Source organism: Petromyzon marinus, chromosome 1 (genome assembly GCF_048934315.1).
Source record: "Petromyzon marinus isolate PM22_M1 ecotype Great Lakes invasive population chromosome 1, UKy_Petmar_22M1.pri1.0, whole genome shotgun sequence".
NCBI classification, from domain to species: domain Eukaryota; kingdom Metazoa; phylum Chordata; class Hyperoartia; order Petromyzontiformes; family Petromyzontidae; genus Petromyzon; species Petromyzon marinus.
The window spans coordinates 4091323-4106354 of record NC_133667.1 but is presented as its reverse complement, the minus strand read 5'-3'; the positions used below and the strand labels follow the sequence as shown (position 1 = coordinate 4106354).

The window sequence follows — 15032 nt, the reverse complement described above, 5'->3', positions numbered from 1 at the left end:
CCTCTGTGTTGCATTATATTGTTTCCAAATTTTACTAAATCTCGTTCGATTTAGTGTGCTTCTCCATCTCTCTTTGTGTCCCCTACATGCTAAGGCCTCGGCACAGAGACCCTGTCTCTCTGTGTCCCATACGTTGTGTCTCTCTTTGTGTCTCTGTGTTATCTCCCTCCACTTCGATGTCTGTATGTATGTCTGCGGTTCTGTGTTTCCTCTCTCTCTTAAATTTAGCTCTTCTGTGCCTGATGATGATTGCTTGCGTTGCAATCGAAACGTCGCATGCTATTATGTAATGTTATTATTATTTCTTATTTCTACGTGACTTTTACCGAAAAAAAACCAAATAGTAATTCCTGCAGCCACGAAAGCGCCAAATCATCTTGTTTTTTTTATTTCACGGGAAACGTGTCTCTCCCTGAACCTCACAGGAGACCGGTGTGCGTCGACTGAATCACAATGTTTCATGATCCAAATATTCCGTGCCATAGTCCGGCTGACAATTTTAAGCAAAGAGAGCCAATACGTACAAGTGCCTGATGTATATTGCACCCAATGTCACTGGGACTTTGCTTGGATGGAATGGCTCCACTAGCCTACCTTTGTTTGGGCCGCTGTCGGTCTTAGAACCTTAGTTACAAGCTGTCCCGTAGCTCCGTTTTTGCGTGGTTTAAAGCCTACGTGTTCAACTGTAGCTTAAATAATTTGCGCGTGAGAGCATCCATTATTTGTGATGATAGTGACAGTGATTATTTAATTGTGATGACAGTGATGATGATGATGATTATGAATATCAATGTACTTGTATTTGACAACCTATTCACAGTCATATTCTTGGTTCTTTCGGTAAAGTCACGTAGATAGAATCTATGGATTCCTGCGGGTACAACATTTAAAAGTAAAAAAAAATACCTATTTGCACACTATAACAGCATCCAGGTATTACATTTTCTTTCATGTTCTTATTTTTAATAAAGTATGTTAATACAGAAAATGCATTCTCCCCATAGTTGTAACTTATGTTTTATGCTTCTTTCACAAAAAAACCCTCTGAAAAAGTTGTTTCAAGGCGTAATTGCCGCAGGCCCTTATTATACAGTGAGGGAAACAAGTATTTGATCCCCTGCTGATTTTGTACGTTTGCCCACTTACGAAGAGTGTGCTCCTAATCTCAGCTCGTTACCTGTATAAAGGACACCTGGGAGCCAGAAATCTTTCTGATTGAAAGGGGGTCAAATACTTATTTCCCTCATTAAAATGCAAATCAATTTATAACATTTTTGACATGCATTTTTCTGGATTTTGTTGTTATTCTGTCTCTCACTGTTCAAATAAACCTGCCATTAAAATTATAGACTGATAATTTCTTTGTCAGTGGGCAAACGTACAAAATCAGCAGGGGATCAAATACTTTTTTTCCCTCACTGTACACGTAATGAGTTTGAGAGGTATTAATGCAGTTCTGGGAGTGAGGAGTCGGTAAGCTGTTGTCATCAGAGATTATGGAGATGACATCACTGGGATTAACGCTGCGTTTGCCCCGTCAGAAAATTGAGCCAAAGCCGCTACGTTCCACTCCCTGGGCCCCCATTAAAGTTTAAACCATTTTGTCCAACAATCCTGTCAACAGTATCGTTATTAAATAAAATGACTGCCTGCCTGGTGTTTGTTGCATTTGTCAACGAGTCGGGTTTACGCCTTAGCATTTCAACTCGCGCAAACTCCTCGTAATTTGTGCGGGAATTACCAAACCACAACATCTTCTGTAAAATGCTTCTTCAAGACTGTACGGTGTCGTTCAGAGTTGTCATATTGCAATGTCATAACGCCAAAGAAAACGTTTAAGTATCCTATACTGTTTGTTATGAAATAGTGGCTTTGTATTTTAATTGAACCCAGGAATGCATCACCAAGTGGATTATATAACAAAAATGTCAATCAGTAAATATGATTTACTTAATTCTTAGGCCTCATGGTGTATAAACCGCTGTCTTAAAATGCTTATCCAATCTACCCCTCTGGCCTCTGTATGTGCTGTGCGGAAGGGATATTTCCCGAAACGTCACCTATCATATTTGTTTATTTATTTTTAAGACAGTGTTACTGATGAATGTGTTGGGTTATTTTCTTATTTCTGCTTGTACACCACTGACAATGCACATTATCATTTCGATTTAAAGCTTTCGTGACTGCAGGCATTCATATTCTTGGTTCATTCGGTAAAGTCACCACGTAGAAGGGAAATAATAAAATAAAAATATAATAAAATTCTCACGACGTTTCGGCCACAACACTACGGTGGTAGTTGTTGTCTTTCCGTCGTGAGAATTTTATTTTGTGATGTTTTATTATTTATAATTTTATTATTTCCCTTCGACGCGACTTTACCGAAAGAACCGAGAAAATTGTATTATCACCAAATACTATTTTAAATAGTCCCTATTGTGTCCCAAATCTCCCTTTCAAAATGATAATTATAATAATAATAATTTCGCATGACTTAGGAAAGTCAAAGGCTGATTAAGGTTTCTACTTTTTGAGATGTTTTGCCGGTTATTTGCACTTTCATGAGATATGAGAGATATTGAATCTCAATCGGCCTCTCACGTGGTTAAAAGACATTGATAATTTAATAAAAGTAAATAACACCCATATAATATTATATTCATGTGCACATATTTGCGAAAATAAATATTCTACTTGTGTTTTAAAGACGTGTGGCTAAATATGCTCAACGTAGCACAGGGTTTGCAAGTCAAATCGTGGCGAAAACTTCCCTTGCAATAACACGTGAACGAAAACCCATTGGCTCTTTGCACACTGGGTCCCACCACGTGTCACATGCTGTGTTGAGCCTGAGTAGGGACGAAAGAATCAACAGCAATCAAGACGAGCTCTCAACTGTGTCGGCTCCGCATGTCTGGATTGTGTTCATACTCCTTGGGTTTTTTCGGTAAAGTCACGTAGGTGAAACAAAATTAAAATAAAAGAAAACAACTAAATCAAATCACGACGTTTCGGAGGCAACACAAGCTTCCGTCTTCAGGTGGAACAGTCACAGCAAGATAGCTGCATCAAGTGACTGCTGTGACTGTTCCACCCGAAGACGGAAGCTTGTGTTGCCTCCGAAACGTCGTGATTTGATTTAGTTTTATTTTATTTTACCTACGTGACTTTACCAAAAATAAACAAAGAGTATGAATCCTTGCAGTCACGAAAGCTTCAAATTTAGAATGGATTGTATTCGTTTGGCAATGGTGGGAATGTGCTGCTGAGTGAGTCGTGCGTGGCGAGTGGAGTGTGTTGGGACCGTGCTGACCCCCTGCACCTCTGCCCTGGGTCCTCAGTTTCGGCAGAAGACCCAGGACTCGGACATCCCAAGGACAAGAATTAAGCGGAGCATCAGCCTCCAACACATCCCCCTGCACAGCCAAATGTACGCGTGAGACAGAGGGTCCTCTACTTCTCTGTTCAGGTTTCTATCTATTTGCCGACGGTGACGTAATTCTGTTCTGCCCGGTGCCCCTGCAGGTAACTTCCACAAAATTAAACATTGTCCGTAACGCAACTGACATGATGCTATGTATATTGAACGAGTATAAACAGGCCCTTCTCCTGACAATATCTTTTTGTTGCTGCCTTGAAGGGATGGATTAAGTTTAGAATTCACGTTTCCTCGTTATAATACAGTCACAATTGTAACTGTAGTGGAAGTTATCTTATTCGCAACGGCCAGGGCGACTTTATCGAGCAGAATTGTGTATAAGGGACGTTAACCTTCCTATTAATTGAAGACACTGCGCCTCTTATCTACAAATATTGTTTTCAATGCTCGCAGATGATCGGCCGACTTAGTCTGTGCCAGAGATCTGAGACTGCGGTCATACAGTGAAATGTTGCGTAATGTGCTCCACCACACCGCTGCAGCAGTGGCTCAAGGTGGTCAGCAGCCTCAACATCGTCACAAGTATCACGCAATATCGATCTCCATTACATTTGTCAGTGCCCTTCATTGGCTTTGTGCATTGCAGCCTTCATTTTCACCTCAATAATCCTCTTCATAATCATCTTTCCGTTATCTTGCGGCGAGTCGTGGATATTAGGTTGAATTTTTCCGAGCGGCAGCGTGCGCGGTGGTTGTGGCCGCATTGGCAGATCGTGGAGATAGCGGATAGGACAACAGCATCTTCAACCATCGTCGCCATCAGCACCATGGATCGTGGTTATCCGTGGATAGCTGCAGATGATGGTCTGAAGTTGTTCATGCAGTTACGGTGTATCGTAATATCTGTTATCTTATCATCATTATCATCATCCAGTAGCATCTCCACCAATCCTGGAATATAGGCGCCACCAGCGCTCCTCGCTCCTCGTACACTGCGGATAACGTCATGGATTTAGCAGGCAAACTGAAACTCCTTCGTCTAATCCATGAACATCAAATATAATAGCAGTGCTGATCCTCGGATAATGCGAAGAATTGTGGCTTGGCCTCACCCCATAGGCATTAGACGTTACGCATAAGAGGGAAGCAGATATATTTTTCAACGTATAGTTTGAGGTGGCTTTATCTTGAGTCAGTTCTCCTGAGGTACAATCATGGACAGCGTACTTTTGCCCGTTTGGCTCCAAAATTATGGAATTGTCCCATCAATTATTGCCAAGCAAACCATGCATTACATTCAAGGTTGTTCTAAAGGTCACTTGTTCTAGTATCTTCTAGGAAAAAGCACTGCTTATGAAGATAGGACACAGTAGCATAGTGGCATATTGGACATGTGTTATTGAACAGCGTGGCTGCTGCTGTAGTTGTGTCCCAGCTGCAGGAGTTGTTGAGTCACACCTTGGTGAAGGCAATGGAGTGGCGAGCACGTGCCGGCTGCTGTGCCGTGGAAAGCACTGCACGAATAACACGTTGATGGGAAATACGCACATGAACATTTCAGAGTGTGTTTAAAAAGGTTCCCAATGAGTTTAAATGATCATAGCTCAACTTTAATAATTGATTTAAAAAAATGAAATCCAAGTCCTAGATGTGAGCATTGCTCAAACCCACATTGGGCCATAATATATTTCAGAACATTGAGTCTGTAGTCACCGGGGGAACTGTTAGTTCTTGCAAAAACATTTCTGAAGTGCTGTTTTTATTTACAATGTCTTGCACATCCGTGTAAATAAACTAAACTAAACTTTTATTTTATTTTACCAGGTAAAGGCCCACTGAGCTAAATAATTAATTTTCAGAAGCAACCTGACCACAACGAAGTGGCCAATCACGTGGTTAATGTATAGCAGCCAAATATATTTTAAATGCGTGTTTCTCATTGGTATGGGTAATGGCTGTTAACAAGCTCTCAGGGTCACACTTAAAGTGATGTGTGGGCTTTCGCAAAGTGGAGAGGGGCACTGCACGGACCGTGCGCCGGGGCCTGTTGGGACAGGACAGTAAAGTATTCTGCCCCGTTGATGGCAGCTGGTCCCACGCGTAGCTGCCCCGTGGCGCTCCCTGCATTATGCATGGGGGAGCAGCCATTGTGAGAAGCCCAGGTAACGGCGGGCTGCCTACGGCACGTTAGACTGCAGAATCGAACTCGGGAAACAGCACGGCCCGTAGGGAGCAGTTGCGTCAGACATAACGGCACTTCCATAATTGTGCTCGGATAGGTGAGTTAGAACCACGCCACGGATAGTGTTGATGAGGTAGAACCAACACCACGGATAGTGTTGATGAGTTAGAAGCACACCGCGGATAGTATTGATGAGTTAAAACCACACCATGGATAGTGTTGATGAGTTAGAACCAACACCATGGATAGTGTTGATGAGTTAGAACCAACACCATGGATAGTGTTTATGAGTTGGAACCACACGACGGAGAGTGTTGAAGAGTTAGAACCACACCGCGGATAGTGTTGATGAGTTAGAACCAACACCACGGATAGTGTTGATGAGTTAGAACCAACACCACTGATAGTGTTGATGAGGTAGAACCACGCCACGGATAGTGTTGATGAGTTAGAACCAACACCACGGATAGTGTTGATGAGTTAGAACCAACACCACGAATAGTGTTGATGAGGTAGAACCACGCCACGGATAGTGTTGATGAGGTAGAACCACGCCACGGATAGTGTTGATGAGGTAGAACCAACACCACGGATAATGTTGATGAGTTAGAACCAACACCACGGATAGTGTTTATGAGTTAGAACCACACCACAGATAGTGTTGATGAGTTTGAACCAACACCACGGATAGTGTTGATGAGTTAGAACCAACACCACGGATAGTGTTGATGAGTTAGAACCACACCACGGATAGTGTTGATGAGTTAGAACCAACACCACGGATAATGTTGATGAGTTAGAACCAACACCACGGATAGTGTTGATGAGTTAGAACCACACCACGGATAGTGTTGATGAGGTAGAACCACACCACGGAGAGTGGTGATGACTTAGAACCACACCACGGATAGTGTTGATGAGTTAGAACCACACCACGGATAGTGTTGATGAGTTAGAACCACACCACGGATAGTGTTGATGAGTTAGAACCAACACCACGGATAGTGTTGATGAGTTAGAACCACACCACGGATAGTGTTGATGAGCTAGAACCACACCACGGATAGTGTTGATGAGTTAGAACCAACACCACGGATAATGTTGATGAGTTAGAACCAACACCACGGATAGTGTTGATGAGTTAGAACCACACCACGGATAGTGTTGGTGAGCTAGAACCACACCACGGAGAGTGTTGATGACTTAGAACCACACCACGGATAGTGTTGATGAGTTAGAACCACACCACGGATAGTGTTGATGAGTTAGAACCACACCACGGATAGTGTTGATGAGTTAGAACCAACACTACGGATAGTGTTGATGAGTTAGAACCACACCACGGATAGTGTTGATGAGCTAGAACCACACTACGGATAGTGTTGATGAGTTAGAACCACGCCACGGATAGTGTTGATGAGTTAGAACCAACACCACGGATAGTGTTGATGAGTTAGAACCACACCACGGATAGTGTTGATGAGTTAGAACCACACCGCGGATAGTGTTGATGAGTTAGAACCACACCGCGGATAGTGTTGATGAGTTAGAACCAACACCACGGATAGTGTTGATGAGCTAGAACCACGCCACGGATAGTGTTGATGAGTTAGAACCAACACCACGGATAGTGTTGATGAGTTAGAACCAACACCACGGATAATGTTGATGAGTTAGAACCAACACCACGGATAGTGTTGATGAGTTAGAACCACACCACGGATAGTGTTGATGAGTTAGAACCACACCACGGATAGTGTTGATAACTTAGAACCACACCACGGATAGTGTTGATGACTTAGAACCACACCACGGATAGTGTTGATGAGTTAGAACCAACACCATGGATAGTGTTGATGAGTTAGAACCACACCACGGATAGTGTTGATGAGTTAGAACCAACACCACGGATAGTGTTGATGAGTGAGAAACCAACACCACGGATAGTGTTGATGAGTTAGAACCACGCCACGGATAGTGTTGATGAGTGAGAAACCAACACCACGGATAGTGTTGATGAGTTAGAACCACACCACGGATAGTGTTGATGAGTTAGAACCAACACTACGGATAGTGTTGATGAGTTAGAACCACACCACGGATAGTGTTGATGAGCTAGAACCACACCACGGATAGTGTTGATGAGTTAGAACCACACCACGGATAGTGTTGATGAGTTAGAACCACACCGCGGATAGTGTTGATGAGTTAGAACCACACCGCGGATAGTGTTGATGAGTTAGAACCAACACCACGGATAGTGTTGATGAGCTAGAACCACGCCACGGATAGTGTTGATGAGTTAGAACCAACACCACGGATAGTGTTGATGAGTTAGAACCAACACCACGGATAATGTTGATGAGTTAGAACCAACACCACGGATAGTGTTGATGAGTTAGAACCACACCACGGATAGTGTTGATGAGTTAGAACCAACACCACGGATAGTGTTGATGACTTAGAACCACACCACGGATAGTGTTGATGACTTACAACCACACCACGGATAGTGTTGATGAGTTAGAACCAACACCATGGATAGTGTTGATGAGTGAGAAACCAACACCACGGATAGTGTTGATGAGTTAGAACCACGCCACGGATAGTGTTGATGAGTGAGAAACCAACACCACGGATAGTGTTGATGAGTTAGAACCACACCACGGATAGTGTTGATGAGTTAGAACCACACCACGGATAGTGTTGATAAGCTAGAACCACACCACGGATAGTGTTGATGAGTTAGAACCACACCACAGATAGTGTTGATGAGTTAGAACCACACCACGGATAGTGTTGATGAGTTAGAACCAACACTATGGATAGTATTGATGAGTTAGAACCAACACTATGAATAGTGTTGATGAGTTAGAACCAACACCACGGATAGAGTTGATGAGTTAGAACCAACACCACAGATAGTGTTGATAAGTTAGAACCAACACCACAGATAGTGTTGATGAGTGAGAACCAACACCGTGGATAGTGTTGATGAGTTAGAACCACACCACGGATAGTGTTGATGAGTTAGAACCACCCCACGGATAGTGTTGGTGAGTTAGAACCAACACCACGGAGAGTGTTGATGAGTTAGAACCAACACCACGGATAGTGTTGATGAGTTAGAACCAACACCACAGATAGTGTTGATGAGTTAGAACCAACACCACGGATAGTGTTGATGAGTTAGAACCAACACCACGGATAATGTTGATGAGTTAGAACCAACACCACGGATAGTGTTGATGAGTTAGAACCACACCACGGATAGTGTTGATGAGTTAGAACCACACCACGGATAGTGTTGATGAGTTAGAACCAACACCACGGATAGTGTTGATGACTTAGAACCACACCACGGATAGTGTTGATGACTTAGAACCACACCACGGATAGTGTTGATGAGTTAGAACCAACACCATGGATAGTGTTGATGAGTTAGAACCACACCACGGATAGTGTTGATGAGTTAGAACCAACACCACGGATAGTGTTGATGAGTGAGAAACCAACACCACGGATAGTGTTGATGAGTTAGAACCACGCCACGGATAGTGTTGATGAGTGAGAAACCAACACCACGGATAGTGTTGATGAGTTAGAACCACACCACGGATAGTGTTGATGAGTTAGAACCACACCATGGATAGTGTTGATAAGCTAGAACCACACCACGGATAGTGTTGATGAGTTAGAACCACACCACAGATAGTGTTGATGAGTTAGAACCACACCACGGATAGTGTTGATGAGTTAGAACCAACACTATGGATAGTATTGATGAGTTAGAACCAACACTATGAATAGTGTTGATGAGTTAGAACCAACACCACGGATAGAGTTGATGAGTTAGAACCAACACCACAGATAGTGTTGATAAGTTAGAACCAACACCACAGATAGTGTTGATGAGTGAGAACCAACACCGTGGATAGTGTTGATGAGTTAGAACCACACCACGGATAGTGTTGATGAGTTAGAACCACCCCACGGATAGTGTTGGTGAGTTAGAACCAACACCACGGAGAGTGTTGATGAGTTAGAACCAACACCACGGATAGTGTTGATGAGTTAGAACCAACACCACAGATAGTGTTGATGAGTTAGAACCAACACCACGGATAGTGTTGATGAGTTAGAACCAACACCACGGATAGTATTGATGAGTTAGAACCAACACCACAGATAGTGTTGATGAGTTAGAACCAACACCACAGATAGTGTTGATGAGTTAGAACCAACACTACGGATAGTATTGATGAGTTAGAACCAACACTATGGATAGTGTTGATGAGTTAGAACCAACACCACGGATAGAGTTGATGAGTTAGAACCAACACCACAGATAGTGTTGATGAGTTAGAACCAACACCACAGATAGTGTTGATGAGTGAGAACCACACCACGGATAGTGTTGATGAGTTAGAACCAACACCACGGATAGTGTTGATGAGTTAGAACCAACACTATGGATAGTATTGATGAGTTAGAACCAACACTATGGATAGTGTTGATGAGTTAGAACCAACACTATGGATGTTGATGAGTTAGAACCAACACCACGGATACTGTTGATGAGTTAGAACCAACACTATGGATAGTGTTGATGAGTTAGAACCACACCACAGATAGTGTTGATGAGTTAGAACCAACACCACGGATAGTGTTGATGAGTTAGAACCAACACCACGGATAGTGTTGATGAGTTAGAACCACACCACAGATAGTGTTGATGAGTTAGAACCAAAACCACAGGTAGTGTTGATGAGTTAGAACCAACACCATGGATAGTGTTGATGATTTAGAACCAACACCATGGATAGTGTTGCTGCATCAAGACAACGTGGCCCTCGTCACTGAGCTGTAGGTATTGGAATTGCAACCACCTTTACTGTAGGTATTGGAATTGATGAAGTGCAGACCACCAAGTTACAGGAGCAATGACGTCCGTGACTTTTATTTCCAGTTTAGTTCCATCCTCCTGAAATGCAGTGTACACTCGTTAAGATATTTTAAACTATGCCCAGTGTTACAGTTGAAACGTGTGTGCTTTAAAAGGTACATTTTACAAATGCCATTCAGTTGTACGACATTTTGAGGCACACTTTGGTAAACTATTGTGCATATCTTACTACATCCTTGAGATGCCCACCGTACAGAGATTCGGTATCTCTGTTTTGATGTGCCGTGAAGAAGGGCCGTTGCCCCAAATGTCGGCAATTATATATGTTTTCGTTGAAGGCAGTGCCATCGATGGAGGTGTTGAGTCTTTTCTGATGGGTGTGCTTGTGTGTCGCTGCCAACGCAGCATCACCAAACAATTGTCTTAACATTTCCACTCTTTACTAATGTACAGGAGAAAAATGGGGGACGTGACGTCATGTGTGCCGTCCAGCGCGATGACGTCACGGAACGCGGCGTCACGCGCGCGGGGCAGGGCAATTACGTCATGTCTCCTTAAGTACTTAAGGAGGACCCCGTGACGAAAGCGGGGTCACTGTGGGAACGGGTCATGGTAGAAGGGTGAAGGTGGAACCAGGGGTAGAGGGATCGAGTGGTGAGTCTGGGGAGAAGACGGTGGTAGCCGTTGGAGGTGCTTCTCTCTCCGGTCGGTGGAGTCGGCAGGGTCCCCGATCCGACACGAGAGAGAGAGAGACCGGAGCTAGCCGGGCTGGGACCAGACAGAGTGGGGTCGTGTGGCAGGACTCAGTGTGGGACCCCTAACCCCCTGGGAAGTTGTTCACCCTTTGTCTTATTGTTAATAACTATAATAATAAAATAATTACAGGGGTTTTTCCCCTTTTTTCTGGCAACAAAACGGAAACCTTTTTTTACAAGGATTCACGTCTGCATTAACCACAATACCTGCAGTCAAAATGTAAACAAAAAACATACTATGATAATATATGATGCATTGTCCTTGAAACTGATTGGTCCACACCAGGGGCGGAGCCAGGGGGGGTGACAGGGGTGACATTCTGCGTATAAGTGTACGACACTCGGTCTGGCGGACTCCGTGCCAACTGCATTGTCAGAGTGTGTCGCCAACCGACGGCGTCTGGTTCAACAGCCTGACTCTCTAAATCATTCTTGAAATTAAAATTTGTTGAATGTCACCCCGGTCTGAAATCCTGGCTCCGCCCCTGGTCCACACCAAGGGACGGCTTTCTTTTGAGCCTCGACCCAATTGGTGCTCGACCAGATGACGCCAAAAAAATGGCAAAAACCCTATTATTACATTTTGGTACTGGCAAAGGAGGTCTAATGATGTAGAAACTATAATAAACCTTTGGCGCAAGCTCTTAACCTTCACGTCGTCTCCGAGTCGTCCTGGGAACTCCTCGACACTAGTACAGGAAATAAAGTGGAACTCCATTGGAAGGGGCACTATCATCTGTGGAAAATCACTCCCATTATCGGCGTTGACACTCGCAGATGCACGTGGGCAATCGGAATGTAAAAAAAAACTCTTTCAGAGACATCTTCTGGGTCACTCGTACCTGTACATGAATGCAGTTCATAGGCGTCATTTGCCACTTTTGTTAGTTGCAAAAATGTGTAAAGCGGAGTGCGATTTTAGCGATCGTGTGAACCACTCCCAAAGGCGATCCCCATCTATGGATAAGTGTGGAGAATAGGTGGAATTTGTATAACGCCTCTCATCAAATAAAAATCATACATAATAGGCCGATAGTAATGGCCAAGTGTTTTGTGTTTTTGTGTTGCGCCTTGGCACGCAGCTGTGGTGAGATCAGGACTGGTGCAAATGGTGGCAGCCGAGACACCATTTTGATCTTATTCTGTCTTGTTATCTCCATTATCTTCTTCATATTTTGTCATCTTCTCTTAAGGGGCCGTCCATAAATGACGTCACGCGATTTTGGACGATTTTTGACCCCCCCCCCCCTCGTCACACGGTGTCACAAAAAGTCAGGTTCCCCCTCAAATATGACGTCACAAAGCTCTGCCCCCCTCCCCTAAAACCATCAAACATGCTTCAAATCGCTTTAAACTATTGTCATTGTAGTGCACATTTAATGTGGCACTGCACTCTGATGTTTAAAGTTGCGCATTTTGATGTGACGTCAGACTTCTCAAACCCCCCCCCCTCGTCACACATCGTCACACATGTCTGACCCCCCACCCCCCCTAGGTGCGTGACGTCATTTATGGACGGCCCCTTATCCATCATCATCATCACCACCACCACCATCAGCCACTGTCCTGTCCTCTGCTTCATGAAGGCCTCCGTCTGGCAAACGCCACCCCTCGCGGTCTCGTGAAGCCCACAACCTGTCCCACTTCTGCACACAAACCTGATCGCCGCATTTTACTCGTAACCGCTCTGGTCTTACTCTTTGGTTCTTTCGGTGAGGATCACGTAAACTTCAAATCTAGATTCACTCCGGTCTTCATTCTGCTGTACAGAGCCGCGGATCTGTCAAAGATGCGGTCTGCTCGGAGCTGACTGAGTACCCAGCGGCCCCGTCTACCTAGAAATCCCAGGTCATCATCGCTGGTGATTTTAACATCCTAGTGGGACGCGCGAATGACCCTGACGCCATGCGTCTCCAGAAGGTTCTCTTTGATCGCATTGAACCCGTGCTGCTAACGTCGCTTATTTAACCTCCTTTCGTTCCTCACTCAAAGCCTCGCCTCTTCTCCACTGCCCATTCCCTTCCTCTTCACTCCCCTCACACCTCCACTCCATCCCGTCCCACCCCTGCCGTTTCTTTGACCCCTATGTTGCCCTCTGTTGACTTGCATCCCACTGGGATTTTTTTGCACACAGCGTTGGTGTACGGTGCGTTTTTCAGGAATATTTTGCTGGTGTTTTTAATGGATTGTCTGTTTGCACAGTCACATAGTCACTTTAAGATGTTTTTCTTGTTCGTGTTTTTGTTTTTTTGTTTGTTGTGGTTGCACCCGATTAAAGAGCCGAATGGCTCACAGGGCTATACCAAAATAAATTAACTGAAAACTGAAAAAAAAACAACACTCATTCCTCGGCCCTTGCACGTCCCCTGTCATCTAAATCGCTCGGTTTTTTGTTACCGCCCCCTAAACTACGTAAAGTGCCTTGAGCTAAGGTGCTGTAGAAATATAAAATAAGATAACTCATAGGAACGGTGGGGCACTCGACCCTTGTCATCAGAGTGGAGCTTCAGTGAAGTCACGTGGGCTCCTCCAGACGTCGGCTCCAATCACAGCCTCGTCACCTGGCGTCCACCTCTTCGCCCAACAGCCTCTGCTTGTGATTCGTTGAGATATCAGGGGCAGGGGAAGCTGGTCATAGACACACATCACACAGCGTGTTCTTGTTTGTGTCAGTTGCGTATTTTCTGCATGGTGCATGTTTCGTGAACTGGCAGTGAATGGTAGTGAGACCATAATCATAACAGCACATGTTCAAACTCTGCTCACATCGAGAAAAATGTGTGTTGTTGTTGCCGCCGCTGTGGTGTGGCACTTTTAGAGTGCTGTAATGAAACAAGTATTTAAGCCGTGCGCTAGTTAAGAGACCTGTTTTACCTGAACTCACTGTGTCTCTGCACTGCAATTTGTGTGCGTGTTTAGGGAGTACAGACAGCCTTCGAGCTCGGGGAGTGTGAGTATTGCATCAGCCTGCATCGCACATCACTAACGCCTAACCCGCTAGCAGTCCACCGATGGTCCCTGGTGGCGGTGCCGGCTAGCGACGGCTTCTCCGTGTGCCCGTGTGACAACTCCGCATGGGCTTCGCCAAGAGCAGCGGAGGCCGTGCTTCGTGCCTGAGAACGTTGGCATTGACAGTGCGGAGTTGAATGCAGCCGGGCGTGGTGTGCCTGCCCACGCCAGCCTCTTGTTCGTCTCGTGGGCTTCACAAAGGCAAAGGGCTGCCATGGCACCCAAGTGGAAGCCGTGTCGTACGATTGTCCGCAGAGCGCGTGATTATATTTGTTCACGCACACTCGCTTGACTTGTGGGCTGCGTCGCAACTGCCTCACCGTGAGAACACGGGGATCTCTGTGTGCGCGTGTTGGCGCGCTGTATCGCGTTGTGTCATGTGTGCGTTTGCAGTCCAACTCCACCAGCCCTGGTTCATTTGCAACAACTGGAGGGAGAGGGCAGGATACGAGAATGAACAATGACATCGATGCCATCAAGGTTCAATACTCATCACGAACACGGTTTCTATAACCCTCTGCTCATATCGGATGGCTGAAATAGTTTGTTTTTTGTGAGAGAGAGAATTCACGGTGTCCCCTGTAAGACAACTGATAATCGTATAGAGGAGTTGCCCAATGAAGTCACATTTGACGATTTTTGTACAGTTTAATTGTTGTCTTTTGCACACTGTACACGAGATGGACTGGAGCCTGATTGGCTGACTTGCTCTGTCGGTGGGGCTAGCGCAATGACCTCAGGAAGCCCGTGCCTGAGTGCTCTCTGCACTCCACAGCTGCTGATTGGTTGCTGGGGTCCAGT

The 15032-nt window shown here is 44.9% G+C and overlaps 1 protein-coding gene across 4 annotated transcripts in view; it reads left to right on the top strand.

The window, feature by feature from the left end:
• Positions 1-15032, top strand: part of LOC116941423 (uncharacterized) — a 75791-nt gene that overhangs the window by 28898 nt on the left and 31861 nt on the right. For 3 of the 4 annotated variants that reach the window (XM_076053743.1, XM_076053700.1, XM_032952521.2), the window contains exons 2-4: positions 3342-3430; positions 14142-14172; positions 14625-14711. In XM_076053743.1, the coding sequence (XP_075909858.1) occupies positions 3429-3430; positions 14142-14172; positions 14625-14711 (120 nt within the window). In that variant the 5' untranslated portion in view covers positions 3342-3428. Of the gene's footprint in view, positions 1-3341; positions 3431-12992; positions 13084-14141; positions 14173-14624; positions 14712-15032 lie in introns of all 4 variants that reach the window. The other variant, XM_076053803.1, reaches the window with a different exon arrangement.